Genomic DNA, 20,862 nt, shown 5'->3' on the forward strand with positions numbered 1-20,862 from the left:
GTACCATCTATGAATGATGTCCTGAGAAAATTGTGTGTTTTGCTGCCTTTTTGTTCTTTGTTTTTTAACTGCTGGGGTACTGAGTGAAGAAATCTAGAAATCAAATGACTAGTTCCTTAGGCTGCACTTCTGGTGCCTAGGATCATTTGTAGTTAATTTTTTTTCATTTTTTTAAAAACGTAATTTCCTCTTTTCTCATCAAATAACGATGTCGCTGAGGCTACCTATCGTGTTCTTTGTATTTCTCTAATGTCAGCTATCCCAGAATCCACAAGGACTCACACATACAGAGACTAGATAAAGAAACTTAAGAAAATGGGGGATAACTTCAGACTTGAATATATTTATCCAATAATGCATTCATTCCTCAACGATGTTTTGATAGCCTACTGTAGCTTCATCTTTGTGGTACCATATATAAATGAAAGGATGAATAATGAGTATTAGAACATGGTTACTGTCCTTGGGTTTTATAATTGTGAACAACAGTTCTCTAACTTGAGAGAGTATAAGAATTGTCTAGGTGATGACATTTATCTGAGATACAGAAGATATCAGGAAGAGCAGGCCAGGGGAAAATGCTTGAATTCAGGTGCCCATGTCAAGTGTGAAAAAGCATTTTTAGCCAGCACCTTGAGGGGGAAGGAACTGAACAACAGAGAAGATAGAAGCTTACCTAACGTCATCCAGTAGTTAGAGTAGAAAAAAGGACTCTGCTCCTCGGCCTTGTAAGTCAGTGTTCTTTGGCCAGCTGGAACTCAGTTCTGTGTTTGAAAAATGAATGGGTTGGGCACCTGGGTGGCTCAGTCATTAAGTGTCTGCCTTCAGCTCAGGTCATGATCCGAGGGTCCTGGGATTGAGCCCCACGTTGGGATCTCTGCTCGGTGGGAAGCCTTCTCCCTCTTCCACTCTCCCTGCTGTGTTCCCTTTCTCACTTGTGTTGCCTTTCTTGCTGTGTCTCTCTCTGTCAAATAAATAAATAAAATCTTTAAAAAAAAAAATGAATGGGTTGCTATAGAGCATAGTATTCCAAGTAGAGTTTGTCAGACTTCTGGGAATCTGAGAAGTTTCCACTGGTTTTCTGCCTGTTTCACCCAACTATAGTTGAATTCATTGAGGCTAGTAACCATAACTTGTTACCCAGCAGTTGGCAAAATTTCTGGTATTTAGAAGGTGGTCAGTTAATGGTCAATGCCTGTATGAATGACACCATTTTTTAAAAATGAAATTCTAAAGTCATATATTTAAGGCAAGTAGTGTCATATTTCTTTGCTTTAAGGTGGTTTGGGCAGATGCAGTGTGTTCTTGGAAAGGAAAAGATATTTGGAAATATGATTGTTTTTCGCTCTAAATAAAACTATTTTATTTCAAAAACAAATACAATACTTGTTTTATAAAAGAAATGGAAAGAAGAAAAAAAGAGCAAAATACCTGTTTCTAATACCCATAGTAATCACTGTTTTTTTTCCTCATTCAGATATTGAACTCTGATTGTGCTATATGTACAAGTTTATATCCTTTTATTTTCATTTAACAGTATAAAATAAGGGAGTTAAGCATTCTGCAACAAGGTCTAAACCTTGAGACTTACCAATATGAATCTTGAAAATAATATTAGAATTGGAAGGATATCAGTTTTTATGCCATTCCAAAGGATCTCAGTTATCAGAATTTATCTGAGATTGAAGGTGTTCCTTAACTGTTTTAAGCCACCAGAGATTTTTTTTTTTTTAATTTTTTATTTTTTCAGCATAACAGTATTCATTATTTTTGCACCACACCCAGTGCTCCATGCAATCCGTGCCCTCTACAATACCCACCACCTGGTGCCCCCAACCTCCCACCCCCCACCCCTTCAAAATTCTCAGATCGTTTTTCAGAGTCCATAGTCTCTCATGGTTCACCTCCCCTTCCAATTTCCCTCAACTCCCTTCTCCTCTCCATCTCCCCTTGTCTTCCATGCTATTTGTTATGCTCCACAAATAAGTGAAACCATATGATAATTGACTCTCTCTGCTTGACTTATTTCACTCAGCATAATCTCTTCCAGTCCCGTCCATGTTGCTACTAAACTTGGGTATTCATCCTTTCTTTTTTCTTTTTTTTTTTTTTTTTTTACAGCTTTATAAACATATATTTTTATCCCCAGGGGTACAGGTCTGCGAATCGCCAGGTTTACACACTTCACAGCATACTACTACTACTACTACACTACTCACCATAGTACATACCCTCCCCAATATCCATAACCCCACCCCCCTCTCCCAACCCCCTCCCCCCATCAACCCTCAGTTTGTTTTGTGAGATTAAGAGTCACTTATGGTTTGTCTCCCTCCCAATCCCATCTTGTTTCATTTACTCTTCTCCTACCCCCTCAACCCCCCAGTTGCATCTCCTCTCCCTCATATCAGGGAGATCATATGATAGTTGTCTTTCTCTGATTGACTTATTTCGCTAAGCATGATACCCTCTAATTCCATCCACGTCGTCGCAAATGGCAAGATTTCACTTCTTTTGATGGCTGCATAGTATTCCATTGTGTATATATACCACATCTTCTTTATCCATTCGTCTGTAGATGGACATCTAGGTTCTTTCCATAGTTTGGCTATTGTAGACATTGCTGCTATAAACATTCGGGTGCACGTGCCCCTTCGGATCACTACGTTTGTATCTTTAGGGTAAATACCCAGCAGTGCAATTGCAGGGTCATAGGGTAGTTCTATTTTCAACATTTTGAGGAACCTCCATGCTGTTTTCCAGAGTGGTTGCACCAGCTTGCATTCCCACCAACAGTGTAGGAGGGTTCCCCTTTCTCCGCATCCTCGCCAGCATCTGTCATTTCCTGACTTGTTCATTTTAGCCATTCTGACTGGTGTGAGGTGATATCTCATCCACCAGAGATATTTAAATTTTCTCAGTAATATCCCCTTGCTTATAAAAAGGAAACTGAGAACAATGTAAGGGAACTTGTTTTGACCCAGGACTTTTCAGACCTTGTCCCAATTTAAAATTGGGCCCCAAAGAATATTTATCTTTGAATTGGTTATTGTTTGGTATTTTGTAATAAAATAAAAAGAAACATTTTTTATAACTGAAAAACAACACAACAACAATAACAGGACTGAACTGTTCTTTATTTTAACATCAGAAGGAGGTTCCTCTGGAAGAATGATTCCAGAATGATTGAGCGGTCAGCGGTTTACACCACTCAGCTGGTAAAGGATTTCAACAGTGGTGCTGTTACATTGCTCTTGGCTTGGCCACCTTCCCTTTGCTCATCGATGGAGCTTGGTCACCATGTACCATGGCCAAAGTCATGGTGATCTGTTCCACACACCATCCTCAGATTTCCAGCTGGCATTGGCTGTCTAGAAAAGAGAAAACATAAATTCCTTATTACTCCAAATTCTAGCATGTTTACTGCACTGCAGGATCTGAAATATCAAATAGACTCTTATCAGCCAAGCTTTCCAAAATATAAATGGACAAAAGAGCAAGGAGTGGTTTGGAGGACTATTCAAACTAGGACTGTCATTCATTGCTCCTGTCATTATTATTTTTAAGATGACTACCCATAGATTGCAAACACTTTGCCCATTTCCCTTCACCTCTGAAGTTATAAACTATTCTCTAAATAGTCACCTAGAGAGAATGGGAAAGGGGCTACATCTACTGTGCCTTCCGGGAGTGAGGGATGAAGACTGGTGGGAGAACAGTCTTTGCTTTCAGATTGCTCCATTGCCTCACCCTTTTCAGGCCACACCAGCTACCAGAAATGCATCGACTCCATGTGGTCATTGCAGGATTTATCTGGGCATTTGCTGAACCTGCTCGCAATTTATTTTTATTTCTTCCGATAGACGTGGATTTGGCACAGGAGAGTAAATTCTTTCTGGAACAGCAGATGTGCCTGGTACACTCGTTTGCTATAACCATTTGTGCTGTGGTTGAAAAAAAATTTTTTTTTAAGAGTGCAGAATTGTTGAAGGGGGAGGGTTAAAAAACCAGAACCATTTTAGTGATTATGCAAAGTTAGAATGTGAGTAATTTTGCTGCAGTTAGTCATTATGTGTTTTCATAGCTTGTTTTACAAGGATAAAGGGATATGTACAGGTTTGGTGAATAGAGCTCTTATTTGTCCCTAATAGTCGCTTTTTATGAAAACATTTTCTATCCTTCCTCCTACTCTGTGGCAAAGTGCTCTCTCCTTAGAAATTATACCCTTCTGTGATTCAGCGCCTTTGTCTGTCTATGGTAAGTGGACAAATAGTCTCCATTTCTGAGAACAAACATGTTCAAAGAGAAACTTTATTTTCCCATACAGTGTATCATGTGAGTGACGTACATTCAAATCACAATGATACAGTGATCATTTAAAAATGAGCTTGTTTTTTGCAGGGAAAACAACAATGACAACAGAGCAACCATCTAGTGACTTTGCTATGAGCTTAATGTGCTGGGAATAGGATGTTCTTTCCATTTTTTATTTTAAATATCTGATAGGTCTTCGCAAATTTTGCACATGAATTCTTTAAGAACTGCGACACAGTACCTAGCCGGTTTTCGCTTTGCTTTCGGTCACCCAAATTCCTTTGGAAACATGTGAACGAAGGTCTGTTTGTTTCCACTGTAGCAAATATAGCCACTTGCTCACACTGGTGGCTTCCCTTACTGAATTCCACTACTATTTTGGAAACTCCTGTATGAAAACACAGCAACCCAACTTGTCCCCATTGAGCCTTGTTGGTGATTTCCATGCAAAGCTGCCTGATGTCTATATACTGAGGTTCACTTTTGTTGAAAAACAGAACTGAGTCTGTTGCCTTTTGTAGGCTTGGTGCTAAGTCTGGTCATTCTGGTGTGATGGCAGGAGCATGGGTCTTAGAGTCGGGAAAACTGGGTTCTAATTCCAACCCCGTCAAGCCCTTGTCACTTGGGGTGAATCCTTCCTAAGTTGCGTTTCCTTGAGGAAAGGTAGAAATTTGTGACTTTCGAATTCCTTCAAGCTCTTATACTCCATGATTCTGTAGAGAGTATTGTATAATAATCCACAAAGAGTTCAACTTTATTTCTTTTATCTCAAAAATTTCCTTGTGCTTACATCTGCCCCAAACAACTCTTTACAGACTGTCTCTTTTAAATTCTACCACCAATATGCAAATTGTAGCAATGAGAAACCCTTACAGGTCTTGGGGCTTTCCTGAGAGAAGGGATCCCACCCATTTATTCATCTTTTTGTATTTAATGGCTTCTGAGTAGCACTAATCTACTGGAATGGTTGGTTCTATTATAGTAGTTGATTATAACCAGAAGCTACTGAACCACACTCACCACATTTCCTGTTACCTACAGCTAAGAAACCTAATATACATAGACTAACTCAGAATATCTTTTTAATTAGATTGAATTACAGAACCCAGTATCATACTAAAATACTTATTAGTAACTAAGGCTTTGGCTTTACAAAACCGGGAGGGGACCAAAAGGAGTATGGGACGGTTATAATTTAACCATCCAGTGCCATCGTTGTATTTTTTTTTTAATTAAACATCTCCCTCTCTTAAAGCATTTGTCAATAATACATTATGGAAATAACTTTCATACGTTGAACAAATGCTTATGCAGTATGGGTTTGTTAACTACTAAATGCATCATGTTGAATGAGAAAGATCAGTACTCACCCATAGGAAGCTTGGGGGTCCGGGGAAGAGAAGGTTAAAGAAGGAATTGCGAAAAATGGACAAGGGTTATCATACGGGAAGTTCTGTCAGTTAAAGGGACATCAGTGATGGACACTTCGCCTAGACTTAGAGACTCAGAAAGGACTTTCCAGAAGAGGCATCATTCATTTCAAACCTGAAGGATGAATACTCATGGGGAGTTGAGAAGTGGGAGTGGGTTGGAATGTGTTCAAGCCAAGCAATCACAGTATGGCTGGGACATCCAGTCCCAGGGGAGGGAAGGGAGGAGACTAGGAAGCTGAGCCTTGGCTCTATTTGGGAGGGAATTTGGACTTCCTGATATGAGCAGTGATAGTCTTCAGGAGATGTTAATAAAGGAAGATGATGATCTGATTTTAGAAATATTCTAAATATATTGGATTTAGAAATATTCTGTAGCATAAAGGATATATTAGAGAACAGTAAGAGCTCAAGTTTTAAAAAAATATATATATTAGCATATGTTTACATGTAATCAGTATATATAATTACAGTCAATTAGGGTACTAGTGATGGTGGCCTGAACTGGGTATCAGTAAGTTGGCAGTGCGAACTGGAAAGGTTGTAGGTAATTAGGAGATAGAACCAACAAGCTTTGCCATATCAAGGGGAGAAAACATCATATGACTCTATTAATAAACATCTAATTACATGACCATGCATCTTTAAGATACCCCAGAACCTTAACATATTACTGATGCACAAAATTTCTGTCAGTATACATAAGCACTCTTATTTTACTTTTCTTTATAGACTTATTTTGAATATGTGTTCCCTTGCCTACCAGCTGTGAACATTCCATCAGATTAGTGTGCCATGATTTTTTCAACCACCCTCTCCTCTCATAGTTTGTAAATATACAATTAACATAAGTTATGGGTGTTTTAATGACTCCTCATTGCCAGTTTACCCACCAAAAGCATTATTCCAGCTTCCAGTGCTACCAGCCATGTAAAAACAAACCTGTACTATCATATTCCCACCGAGACTGTGTTTTCTTGTTTCTTGTCTAATTAGCTCCACACCCAGTACTTTTCACCAGACCCCTGGCCTGATTGGGCAAGAGCACAGAGACCCCAGAAGGGGATGATTCTGCATATGAGGTGGTTTGCTATGGAAATAGGCTCTTCTCTCGCTGGGTTCCTAGATTATTGAACACACTCAGATTGAATTAATGCTCCTTGCAATGGCATCTTATCCACAGCAGCCACGTGCGTGCTCAGACTCAGTGTTCTCTACTGGATGGAATTTGTATCAACAGCATGCCTTGAAGACCTCTCAAATTCAAAAGGCATGACATACCTACCATCTTATTTCACAGTTATTTGGGGGGAAAACTCTCCTTGAAGTACGGGCTTTCTTGGTTTTAACATGATGACATGATCATTTTATGAACATGTAAGTGTGGGACCTCACCCAGATCATTGCTTCCCTGTCAGGAAGTTAAGGTTAAGAAATGAGGGCTTCCAAGGTAGCACCTTGATTTTATTTCCAGGAAAAAAAGAGGGACATGCTGGCATTCATGTCTTCAGTAGTCCAGGGAGCCCCCTGTCTTCAAAGTCTCTTGGGCCCATTCAGGAGTGTTGTGAGAAGTGATTCAGTGGAAAAGCTTCCGGGGGAGCCCCTCACTAGCTGTGGTTCATGTGTGTGTGGAACGCCGTGCTGTGACGTGAACAGGTGTTGATACAGTGCACAGAAGTAAGAGATTACTGTCTATATGGCTCTGACAGGAACTCCTGGGGGAACATGTACACGCACACACATGTGTATGTGTGTGGCTTAGGTGTACAACAGCTGAAAATGAGTGTACTCTTAGTGTCTCTGTATTGGCAGTAATATTTTGAACTTGGTATTTCAAAAGTCATCTTTGAGATTGTTTTAACCATTCACCGGTTTTCAGCTACGATTTACGAGGTAAGTTTTTTCTTTAATTTGGAAAATACCGGAAAAAAATATGAAGATGAAAACCCAAATTTCTGTTAATTGCATCTGTGAATGCAGTTTTCCACCTTTTAAAAATATTTTTAAACCATTTTCTGTGTTTTATTATGTTCCTTTTTTCTCTACACACACACATACACATACAAGTTGGCAGACTATGCTAGTTTTTGGTATGTGTCAATTTTTAAAATAATTTATATTTAATGTACTTTTCATATATTATTTGAAATAATACATACACACAACAGGTGCACAAATATACTCTGATTAAAAAAAGTAAATTGTGATTCTGTTAGAAACTTTGGGATATAGGAAAAATATAGACAGAATCCTAAAAATTACTCCCTTAAATTACCCACTGTTATTATTTTTTTAAAGATTTTATTTATTTATTTGACAGAGAGAGAAAGAGCACAAGAAGGGGGAGTAGCAGAGGGAAAGGGAGAAGCAGGTTCCCTGCTGAGCAAGGAATCCGATGCGGGACTCGATCCCAGGACCCTGGGATCATGACCTGAGCCGAAAGCAGAGCCTTAACCATCTGAGCCACCCAGGCAACCCACCCACTGTTATTATTTTGAGAAGAAATATTTCTAGCCATATGTATATGCGTAGCATGTATGAAAACTGTAGATAGATACAAATATTGATTAACAAATATAAAATGTTGCCTAACCTGATTTTACTATGTATAAAGTTACCGATATTTTAATTCTTATTTCTTTTAATATTTTTTCTTTTTTTACCTTTTATTCTGTTAAAATGACAAAAACCCACATTTTTAAGACTATATTAAGTGCATTAATATTTTTGTATGACTATCACCACCATCCATCTCCAGAACTTTTTTTTTTTTTAACCTTCCCAAACTGAAACTCCACCCGTTAAATAATTACTCCCCATTCATCCCTCCTCATCCCTCCCCGGTGACCCCATTGTCCATTCTGTCAGTGGTGAATGCCTGCTCTAGACACCACCTGTAACTGGAGTCATTCAGTAGGTGTCCTTTTATAAAATGGCTTAGTGCATCTTAGCACAATGTTTTCCCATTCATTCACGTGTCAGAATTTCATTCTTGTTTCAGGCTGAGGAATCACTATCATATATATTTACACATTTTTTATGTGTTCAGCTATCAGTGAATACTTGGGTTGCTGCCACATGTTAGCCTTGTGAATAAGGCCGTTGTGAACATGAGTGTGCAGGGTTCCTGCCTTCAGTACATTTGGGGTATATAACCAGAAATGGGATTGGTGGATTGTTGCTACATTTTGAAACATTTAACAATATAGTTTTTTTTTTTTTTTAACCCGGAATCGCTAAGGAAATGTTGAAAAACAAAAATAAAACTGGGGGCATCACGTTACCTGATTTCAAGCTTTACTACAAAGCTGTGATCACCAAGACAGCATGGTACTGGCATAAAAACAGACACATAGACCAATGGAACAGAGTAGAGAGCCCAGATATGGACCCTCAACTCTATGGTCAAATAATCTTTGACAAAACAGGAAAAAATATACAGTGGAACAATATAGTTTTTAATTGCTAAATTGTATTCCATTATATGAATGCAACATCATTTATATTAACAACTCCCATGTATTCATTATTTAAATTGCTTGTAAGATTATAATCTTTCTTTTTCATATATTATATTGCCATGAATGTTTCTAGAAACCAAATGGTTATGCTAGCTTCCTTAGGTTAAATTCCTAGAAACAATAATTATGGACTTTATCAGGACTTCTGATACACATATCACCAAATTAACCCAGAAACATTGTCCATTAGAGTTTATAGAACCAAACAAACACTGCCTTGGTCCCTTAGTTTAACTCATATGAATGTTGTCCTTTGGAGATAATTAGGATAAGCCCCCCTCCTATTACTCCTACCTCCAACTGTACCCCTTTATTCTGCTTTAATAACACTACCTAAGGAGACAGTTGTGAATTCTGGGTTGAACGAAGAATCATTTGCCCCTTTCCTTTTTAATTTTTAGATTTCACTCTCAAAGTGGGTGGGTCTAAGATTATTTGTATTTAGAAAGATCTAACGAAAGATAATTTGTATCAACCCCCCCCCCAAAGATCCTTTTGTATGGCCAGATTTGAGAAATAGTTGTCCAAATGTATAGTAGTATGCTCATGCATTTTACTCTTGTTCTGTGAGGTTGTTTTCTAGCTCATGGAGTCATCTATCAAGTGGATAATGTGAGTGGCCTGAATGAGTTGAGAAATTGATTTGCTGTGGGTTCTAATCCTGAATTCTGGGACTTTGAATCCTGGATGGTTTAGTCAGCAGGCAATTCTTGGTCTCAGGGTTCTGAGTTCCAGCCCCACGTTGGGCATGGAACTTACTTAACAATCAAGAAATGAATCCTGAATTTTGGAAGATAATTAGTAAGGGGACTCAAGAAATCAAAATGAAGTTAGTCCTTAATTAAGGGCTTGAAGAAAACAAGAAATTGATTTTTTATTGAGCAAAAAACAAGTAACAAATATGAGGAATGGTAGTGTAACTGACTTAGGTATGTTGTGTTTACATTTTTTTCGAATTGTACAAACTCAGAAACCAAGTCTAGCTATTTTTTTATCCAGCCATTATTTATTAAGTATCTACCTGGTGTGGATCCTTAATGATGAGATCAGGCTCTTATTGGCCATTGAAACTCACTGTAAATATTCAGAATTTACTCTTAGAATTACTGGATTGTTCACATAACTGGAAATAAGATAAGTGTCATGAAAATAAAACTGAAGTTGAAATGCCCAGAATCTGTTCTAACAAATCAACCAACCCCCTTTCCAGGGTTTATCTGTTCCTTTTCTGTATGGAATAACATTTCATGTAGCTTCAACTGTGTTGCACATATGATTGGTTTTACATTCTGTGATTGTCATTTAGCATTTATATTTTCATTGTCCGTCTTAGGCATTTTTCCACCTCAGTATAATAGCTGGAATCAAAATACATGAAGGGACTCTGAGTTTTATATAGTTGCTCTCATGTAGGACTTCAGCTTTTGTATACATTCACCTTCTATTACCTTGGAAACTTTTCTTTCTTAGTAGAAACCTTTTACTTATCATACCAAGTTCTGTCCCAAAAATGTAATTAAGAATTCTCTGAGTGCAGTGACTCTGCATGTGTCTTTTTGTGGCTTTTAGCAACTAAGCTCAGCGACTAACACATAGCAGAATTTCAATTTTTTTAATTGAATAAACAGCTTTGATTAATTAAGTTTCTAGAGATTGGGGTATTGTGATTCCTTGGTAGTTCAAATGCATTTTGTCACAGTACGTGTTTTTAATGATTATTTTAAAATGCATTCGTCTCCTTTCTTTCATGATAAATTTATTTAAAATTTGGCCCCTGACTATTTCTGTAAGAGATTTGAGCCAGGATCAAGTAGAATTTGCATACACAATATAACCGTCAAAATGAAAATAAGCATCTCAATGCTTCTTTGAAAGATAGTAGTAGTAATAAATTCACAAAGTAAAGTCATTGAACTATTTAGAGGAAGGGAGAGACTAATGAGATTGCTGTAATTAAGCATGCATTAAATGCGTGACAGAGTTTCTTGATTGTCAAGTAAGAGAAATGAGCTAGCTCATATTTTGCATGTTTGTTTATAATCTGACAAGAGAAATGAATTTTTTTTTGGAGTCTGTTAGTCATTCATTTATTCAAATTCATGCATTCAAATATTTGTCAAATGCCTACTAGTGGCTATGATGTGAAAAAGCCAGATTTTTCTGGGTTTACTGTGGAAGCAGTAGTGGATGAGAGGGACAGTCTCTAACACTGTGAAAACAGACAGGTACAAGTGTGAGACGTGTAGAGGGAGAGGAGTCAACAGTGCTCACTCTGCCAGAAGACTCAGCAATGGTCGCTGAGCGGGCAGATACTCAAGTTGAGACGTAAGGGGTTTTTAGGGATTAGCTCATTAGAATTCAGAGAGAGGTGGGAACCAAATGGGTATAGTTTCTGAGATGAGAGGAGCTCGGTTTAGTGGCTGTGAAAGAAAGTCGGTGTCAGAGAGTGTAGCTCTGTGTAGCTCTCAAGGAGAGGGAGAAGAGGGAGAGTCCAAACCATTCCCCCAAGCCATTGAAAACTCTTAAGCAGGAAAATAGTGTGATTAAATCTGCGTTTGAGAGATTGCACTGTCTACAGAATGAAGGATTCATTGAAGGGGGAGCAACAGTACACTCTGGAAAACCTGTCTGGATGCTGTTGGAGAATTCCTGGTGACAGGGGGTGTTATCTTGGAATAGAGTCACAGCAGAGGAAATGTGGAAATATTTGAGAGTCACAGAACTCCTTATTTAGGAACTAGAATCCCCAGGATTTAGTACTTGAATGGGATGTGAGGGAGAGGCTCAAGAATGACTCCTAGTGTTCTCGTGTGAGCAACACCTGTGTGGATGAGAAAACCAGACGGAAAGCAGGAAGGGCAGATTGAAGGAAGATGACGAAACAGTTTTGAACGTGTTGAGCCTGAAGAGCTTAAGAGACATCCAGGCAGACCCATGAAATAAACAGCTGACTATCTGGGTCTGGTATTCAGAGTACTCTGAATTCTGGAGACAGGAACTCATAAGAATCTTTATAACGTAGGTTGTATTTTAAATTGTATATATAGGGTCCTGGAAAGAGTTAATAGAGAGAAGAGAGGAGGTCCTGTGTCCGATAAAGACGATCATGATTCTGGAGCCATTGGGCAGTGTGTTGCCTACTGTCACTGATAGCAATTTGAAAGCAAGATAAGTAAAGAACTTCTAGCAGAAACCTAGAAAGAGACTGAATCCCTGCTGTCACTGTTGAGCAGACATATTAGTTCTTGGCTGCCTATTCCTGGATTATCTATTATGAAAGACAAGTCTCTGTCTGTTTGAGATCATGATAATTTGACTTGCTGGAGCTCACAGCTTGACTTCTTTCCAACTTTTAAAACATGCAAGTCGATTATTAAAACACCGTAAGGTAACTGTTTTAATGAGGGTACGTACAAAATTCGTGGGGAATATAACTGAAGGACCACAGAAAAAGCCTCAAAATCCTTCCAGCAGAGTCAAGAATGACATTCCAGAAGACGCACCATTTGATCTGAGACTTGCAGAATAAGTAAGCAACTGCCCAGATGGCGATGTTTGAGCAGCAGGGGAGCAACGTGGTAGAGAGTTGGATGGAACGGATCAGAGACTGTGGAAGGAGGTCCTGGCTGACAGATATGAGTACAGACATAACTGTGTGATCTATTCCAGTCTCTGCATAAGCCTAAAATTGCTGGAGTGTGTGATGTGAGTGGTGTGGAAAAAAGGAGGTGGCTGGACAGGGAGGCAGGGGCTAGACTGGAAAGTCTTTGCAAAGCATATTTAAAAAATAAAACAAAACAAAGAGTGAAATGTCATAAAAAGAATTCAACACAAGGCAGTCATTTGCAGATGGGGATCAGGCTCAGTCATGTTAGATGACCCTGGTGTTATTGAGAAAGGGAAGAAAGAAAGAAGTGGAGTTCACTGATGGCAATAAATAGCTCAGGGAAATGGGGATGGAGACAAATAGTAGGGGAAGGAAAATGAAACTGGAGTCAAGTGCATGGTTCTAAGAAATATGCGGACTTCCATAGAAGACATAGTAGTAGAGTAGAGTAGGGGAGTGTGTGTGTGTGTGTGTGTGTGTATGCATGCACGTGCACGCATGTGTGCGTACAGGCACATCCAGGGAGTGGGTGAGCAGAGGCAAGAGAGAGACTGAGGAACTGTAAGATGTTATCCTGACTTGGCTATAAAGGAAGTCAAGGACGTGGCCCACAGGGTGAGCATGAGAGTTGCTGTCAGCACCCCTAGTCTTTTGTTGTTTTTATGGCCGCAGCCAGTTCTTCCCTGGTAATGGGAACATCCATTCAACAGCTACTGATTATGTATTAGCCCTTCCACCTGACTAGAAACTCCCAGGGGACAGGGAGACATGCACCCCTCATCTGAGGATATTGCCCTTCTCCCATCAACCTCACAGAACTTTACATGTCCAAGATCCTTAGAGAATAATTAATGGAAAAATAACCCCATAAAAAGACTGTTACAGAGATTCAAGTCTCAGGGGATGTGTGTATATATATATATTCATAATTTTAAAATGTGCTTGATTTTCAAAATAAAAATGTTAAATCATGATAAAACTTTAAGAATCTCTGCAAAAACAAAAAAGAAACGATATGCCAAAAATAAATACTCGGAAGTGCCAACTAATTCAGCGAGTAGAAAAGATTCACTATGTATTTAATTGAATATGTGGGCCAGGAAAATGTTGCCATAGCTTTCTTTAACTATGAAGAACATAAATAAATATGCTTTAAAATGATTCTTGTTCTTTACCCCTTCCACCTCCAATGAGGTAAAGAATGTAAAATCGCAGGGGAAAAAAATATAGCTAAATGTGCTATTTTCACTAACGTAGTTATGATATAGGAAATACTCAGAAACATGCCGGCACATACACAGCAGAATTCATAATAAAGTTGTGAGAAACCTTCTCATCCCTCGAGGAGAGCTGTACTGGCGAGATATTTCCTAGAAGAAAGCGATGGCTATTGAATTTGTGCCCTGATGCCTTCCTTCAAAGACTTGGGGGATGTTTAAAGTGTGTGTGTGTGTGTGTGTGTGTCTGTCTGTCTGTCTGTCTGTCTTGGTCAGGGTCTGGGTCTGGGTTCATCAAGAAAGAAAAAGAGAGAGAATTGGGGACACCTGGGTGGCTCAGTCGGTTAAGCTGCTGCCTTTGGCTCATGATCCCGGGGTCCTGGGATCAAGTCCCACGTCGGGCTCCTTGTCCAGCAGGGAGCCAGTTTCTCTCTCTGTCTCTGCCTGCTTGTGCTCTCTCTGACAAATAAAGAAATAAAATCTTAAAAAAGAAAGAGAATTATGTTGGAACAAAGTTTCTTCTAAAGAGTTAGGTCGACATTAAGTCTTTTTGCTTTACTTTATCCAGTCATTGGCTTTGATTTTCAAATTGGTGACTTTTGAAGGATCTGCTCTGGGGGCAGACTTCGTTACAGCTGCAGCAGAGAGTGTGCCTGTCATTAGCCCAGTTGCTCAGTCACTGTCTCCATTTATAGTTGGGTTTGTAAAGTGTTCAAAATAGGAACTCTGGGTTTCTGCTGATCTTGAGTCATCAAAGAAAAGAAAAGCTTTATTCCTTCTTATATTCATTTCCATCGATGCTGACATTTTTTAAGACTGACATGGTTGACTAGGAAAAAAAAAATGACCTTTTTTTGGTTCAAATTGTCTCTACCGTGGTTTCTACTACAAAATGTCAGGATCTTAACTGCGTACTTATTTAGGAATTTCTTCAGGATGTGTATTTTAATACATTGCTGAAAAGGAAATTGAATCTCTTTCTCTTGGGTACTACTGGAGCCATCTTCATGCAGAAGGGAAAAGCTACTCTGCCAAGACAATATTACTCAGGTTGCTTAAATTACAAAAGTAATTGGCAAGTTTGTCCCCTGAAAGGCTAGTATTAAAAGGGGGAGGGTATAAAAGATGGCTGTATTCAACAGCCTCTTGTAAACTCAAGAGAACTACACCTAGAATTACAAATTCCCCAGGAAAGTACACAAATAGAATTTGAGACAAATAAAATGTGGAACAGAGGTGTAGCAGTCAGGATCCCAACACAAATGGTAGTAAGCCAACTCATAAATGCAGTGTGTACCCAGGCCCATTTGAGTAGAGAGAAGCCTGAAGGGACAGAGCCATAATCTGAAGCTAGCAGAGTCCGAGTTGTCATGTTGTCTAGGCTCACGGGGACAAAGGGGGAGAGCAGTTATTTTGGACCAAGAGGTGGTGAGTGTTGTAGAGGAGAGATGCTAGAGAGGACCAGTGACCTCCTAGGCTCACATCTAGGAACTTCACAGGTAGGTGGACAGAAGAAATGAGGCCCAAGAATCGATCCGTGTTTTTCATCAGGAGCACTGTTGCCATCTTGGGTTTGACAATGATGTGTTTTGCTGTCTGCCCATGCAGTGGTAATAGTGTCCCCTAGTCACCATGACAATCAAGTTATCCCCCCTCATTCCCAAACTTCCCTGGTCAGTAGGTGATTTTTCTTCTCCAGTTGAGAATCACTATATGTTAACCAAATACCCCTGGTCAATGTAGATGATCAGAAAGCTATATGTCTGAATCAAAAGACTTGCGTATTATGGAGGGGACAAGATAGCTACCCCATCTATGATCCCACATCCACATATCAGGCAGGAAAGAGGAAATGGGCAAAGTAGGGACAATGCTTAATCAGGAGAGTGTTTGTTTTCCCAGAAATGCTTAGCATATATCTTTTTGGTCAGAACTGTGTCCCAAGGCAACTCCTATCTACTACATAGTCGAGGGAAGTATTTTAAGTTGTGCACATTGTTCCTTGAATAGAATTGAAATTCTTTGAGTAATGAAGAAAGGAAGTAGACATGAAGAAGCAGTTAGCAGCGTCTTTCCCACAAGCTACATATCTTTAGTGTCTTGGTGTGGATGAATGACACCAGAGTAGTATAAGGCCTTGCATTCTCCCTTTCTATGCATACATTAATTTGCTTGGAAATTAATAAACAACAAAATCAGGGTGTGGTCGTTCCTTTGTTAGAGCAACAAATCTAATCATTGTAACTCAGAGTAACATGAAAACATTCTGTCATTGGCGCATTTTCGGATCCCTAATCGTCTAATGCCCAAGAATGGAAGTTTAAATCTCCAGGCTTTCCCCGAGCCTGTCCTTATCCCCAGCCCAACCAAAACATCTCATGTTTTGGCAGTGAGAGCTTTTCATCTTTGTGTCCTTAAACAGTCCTAGGATCTTCAGTAAGTGTTTCTGAATTGAATGAATGACTACAAGAGAAATCGGACGGATAGAAAAGGAGGAGTAGTCAGCGTTTGAGTTATCTTTGGTCAATCACTCTTTGACAGGAAACTGTTCTAAAATTTAGCATCTTGGTTGGGCTGGGGGTGTTTCTCTCAACACCCCTCTTCACTTTAGTTTTTCTTTCCCTTGGCCTGGTCCTCTGTTCTCTTTCCCTGGTACCTCCTTTTAGCTGAATGGTGACTAAGTCTTTGGGTAATTTGACTGAAATCACATTGTTTCGTTTATTTTTGTTGTTATTGCTAGTGTTTTCAGTGTTAAATTAAAAGGAAAAATTGCCAAAGCCAATGTCATGAAGTTTTGTTTTTCCCCGTGTTTTCTTCTATAAGTGTGTGTGTGTGTGTGTGTGTGTGTGTGTGTGTGTGGTTTTAGCTCTAACACTTAGAGCTAAAAATTTGGGTTACTTTTTGTGTATAGTGTAAGGCAAGGGTCCAAGGTCACTCTTTTCCATGTACATATCCAGTTTTCTGCACTGTTTGTTGAAAAGGTTATCCTTTCCTAACAAGTGATCTTGGCACCCTCATCAGAAATTACTTGTGCATGCAAGAGTTTGCTTCTGGACTCTCTGTCCTATTCTGTGGGTCTGTGCATCTGTCTTGATGCCCCTGTCATATTGTTTGGATTTTGGTGGCTCTGTAATAAGTTTTGAAATTACACAGCATGAGATCTACATTTTGTTCTTTTTCAATATTGTTTTGGGTATTCAGAGTCTCTTCAGATTCCCTATGAATTTTAGGCTGAATTTTCTCTATTTTTATAAAATTGCCAGTGGAATTTTGATAGGGATTGCCTTAAATCTGTAGAATACTCTGGGTATTATTTTTTTTTAAGATTTTATTTATTTATTTGACAGAGAGATCACAAGTAGATGGAGAGGCAGGCAGAGAGAGAGAGAGAGAGGGAAGCAGGCTCCCCGCTGAGCAGAGAGCCCGATGCGGGACTCGATCCCAGGACCCTGAGATCATGACCCGAGCCGAAGGCAGCGGCTTAACCCACTGAGCCACCCAGGCGCCCCAACTCTGGGTATTATTAACCTATATTATATTAAGTCTTCCAGTCCATGAACACAGGATGTCTTCATATTTATTTATGTCTTTATTTCTGCGGTATTTTTACTTTTTCGATGTAAGTCTTTTGCCCTTGTTGGTTAGCTTTATTCTAAGGGTTTTTTTTTTTTTTTCATTCTGATGTAATTGTAAACAGAATCATTTCCTTAATTTTTTGGAGGGGGTCGTTCATTGCTAGTACCAAAAAAATGCACCTGATTTGTGTATGTGTTTGTGAATTTTCAAAAGGCAGGAACCATGCCTTATTTGTGTTTTACAGAGTTAATACAAGATAATAATAGCAGTTTCTAATATGTGTTCATTTCTGTGTTGTTATTTTTCATTGATGGTAATCTTTGTACTTTTTATTTTTATCCTTTTCTCTTTCCTACTCTAGAGCTCTACTAGCTCGACAGCCTCTCCTCCAGTCTCCACCCCTGTCACAGGACATAAAAGAATGATTATACCAAACCAACCGCCTCTAACAGCAACTAAAAAGTCTACATTGAAACCACAGCCTGCACCCCAGGCTGGACCCATCTCCGTGGCTCCAATTGGGACACTAAAACCCCAGCCTCCACCGGTCCCCGCTTCCTATACGACAGCGTCGACCCCTTCCAGGCCTACCTTCAATGTGCAGGTGAAGTCAGCCCAGCCCAGCTCTCTTTATATGGCTGCTCCTTCATCAGGACAATTTTACAGCCAAGGCCCAGGACCCCAGGGCTATAACACTCCCCCAGTTTCTATCTCTGGGCAGTGCCCACCTCCTTCAACACGAGGGGGCATGGATTATGCCTATATTCCACAACCAGGACTTCAGCCTGAGCCCGGGTATGGGTATGCCCCTAACCAAGGACGTTATTATGAAGCCTATTGCCCAGCGGGGCCTGGCTATGGGGGCAAAAATGAGACCGATCCAGCTTATGGTCAGCAAGGTCACCCAAACACCTGGAAGCGGGAGCAAGGGTATACTCCTTCTGGAACAGGAAACCAGAACCCCCCTGGGATGTATCCCGTTGCTGGTCCCAAGAAGACCTACATCACGGATCCCGTTTCAGCACCGTGTGCACCACCGCTGCAACAAAAGGTAGGGAGCTCACTCACATAGTGATGGGATTGCAGGAGAATGTATCGTGGCCTCCTCTCCCCAGAAAACAGAGCCTAACGCAAAAGCTTTATGTGCTCCTTTTATGTCATTAGGAAGTAGAGTCCCAGGGAAGCTTGAGTGAAACAGGAAAGGGGCGGGGATCCTATGTGGGGTATGTTACCAGTCTGGCTACTGATTAGTATCAAGTACAACCAGCTGTTCAGTCTTGAGGATCGTCTTCCAGAAGACTCTGTATGAACAGATCAGGATAGTCTGTCCAGGGAGAGAAAGGGAAAATAGTTTATCTTCCAGCTATTGTCTCCTGTTTGTCAAAGCTTTCCTCTGGGGATCAGAAACTTCCTCCCACTTAGACGTTCCATTTATTTGGGCTCTGAGTAGGGAGTAGATCTGCAGTATCTCATACTTTAGTGGGGACGGGACGTTCCCAGGATTGTAGGGAAGTGGTGTATAGGGCACATGAGATACGGTGCTGTCAAATTGGGTTCAGGTAAAGTCAGTCAGAACCCCAGCCAAGGTGGTGCTTGGGGTTCTGCCTTGGGCAGAGCGAGCCCAGGGCTGCTGGGACAGAACAAGTGGCCCTGGGCCCAGGAGGTGGGTGAGATCAAGGGGATTCAAGATAATGCAGACACCTCATCTAGTTTCCTTTGGGAAGGGGCTACAGTATAATGGCACTCGTTTTTTGGTCTCTTGTTGATCCCCATCACTGATCCTCTAGGAAGAATCTTCCTCTCCAGGCTTTAACTATATTAGGAAAGTTTAAAAAATTCTTTGTGACAGTGGTTTGACTTAATTGCAAGTATGCATGTCTTTTAAGTCAATGCATTCAGTTACTGCCTATGAAAAGCTAAGATATAATACCACACATACCTACTCACCTACAACTTGGGTTGTACATGAGGGCTACAACCGACATGATGATGTTTCCTTCCACCCTGACAAGAGGAACCAAGGAGAATTACTTGGAAGGGATGTGATGGAGAAACCAAGCTAGTTTTCAATTAATTGGGTTGGAACTGAGCCTTCCCTTTTAGCTAGAGCTTTGAGAAATCAGAAACTGCAGAGCCCTTGATTAACTGAAAGTTAAAAGGTAATTATTGAGGTGGATTATGGAAGTATGGATATGTGCCAGTGTGTAACCCTTTACCCATTTGAGATTGTCAATTTCCAGACATACCTAATCACATTTTCAACATTATAACACAAATTTGTTAGGTCCTTGCTCTCCAGGTAAGGTGTTTACTAAATCACGATTCTCACATGAAAGCATCTGCTCTATTATGTCCCAAAAGAATTTTAGGTTCTTTAGATGAAAGGAACCCTTCCCAGTGGGGCCTGTGAGTAACTGGAGGCACCTGTTAACCTTATGAATTCTCATTACATGAAAGTGGACCAGCCATCGTCATTCTCCAGCATGAAGATTCCAAGTTACAATTATACATGTTTTTTAACATTACTCTTGGAAGGCCCTTCTTTTCAAAATCTCTCCATGCAGAGAGATTTTATTAAGGGTTTTTTTTGTTTTCTGTTTTGTTTTGTTTTATTTTTTACAAGATTTTTTTTATTTATTTGACAGAGAGAGAGATCACAAGTAGGCAGAGAGGCAGACAGAGAGGGAGAGGGAGAAGCAGGCTCCCTGCTGAGCAGAGAGTCTGGTGCAGCACTCGATCCCAGAACCCTGAGACCATGACCTGAGCCGAAGGCAGAGGCTTAACCCACTGAGCCACCCAAGTGCCCCTTGTCTTGTTTTTTACGTAAAGTTTATCCAGAATGGCCAATCTGGATAGGCTTCCTCTTTATTAACATTACCGATTTCAAGGAAGAGTTTTCCAGGAGGACCCGAAAACAACCAGGTCAGAACAAAAGGGTGTTATTCAACTTCACCTCACCTTGGTATAACTGAAACAAATTCTCCTATGGACGATTAAGAGTTTAGGTTGGGAAAATTGCCATCAACACTTAAACTCATATAGACATGCCGTTTTGCCCTGTCTAGAGCAACTCGACTGACGTACCTGTGAAAGAGATGGGCCCCAGGTTATGATTAAGAACGCCAACATCCCACCTGGGGAAACAGACATAATCCAGAGCAAAAGTATGTCTAGGTGGAGGGAATCATCTGGTGAGA

General features: G+C 40.1%; 1 protein-coding gene across 14 annotated transcripts in view; it reads left to right on the top strand.

The window, feature by feature from the left end:
* The window catches only part of LPP (LIM domain containing preferred translocation partner in lipoma), a 665,377-nt gene that overhangs the window by 393,654 nt on the left and 250,861 nt on the right, over window positions 1–20,862 (top strand). For 13 of the 14 annotated variants that reach the window (XM_047732722.1, XM_047732758.1, XM_047732767.1 and 10 more), the window contains one exon: window positions 18,027–18,716. In XM_047732722.1, the coding sequence (XP_047588678.1) occupies window positions 18,027–18,716 (690 nt within the window). Of the gene's footprint in view, window positions 1–11,924; window positions 11,928–18,026; window positions 18,717–20,862 lie in introns of all 14 variants that reach the window. The other variant, XM_047732779.1, reaches the window with a different exon arrangement.

Source organism: Lutra lutra, chromosome 1, assembly GCF_902655055.1.
Source record: "Lutra lutra chromosome 1, mLutLut1.2, whole genome shotgun sequence".
Classification (NCBI taxonomy): Eukaryota; Metazoa; Chordata; class Mammalia; order Carnivora; family Mustelidae; genus Lutra; species Lutra lutra.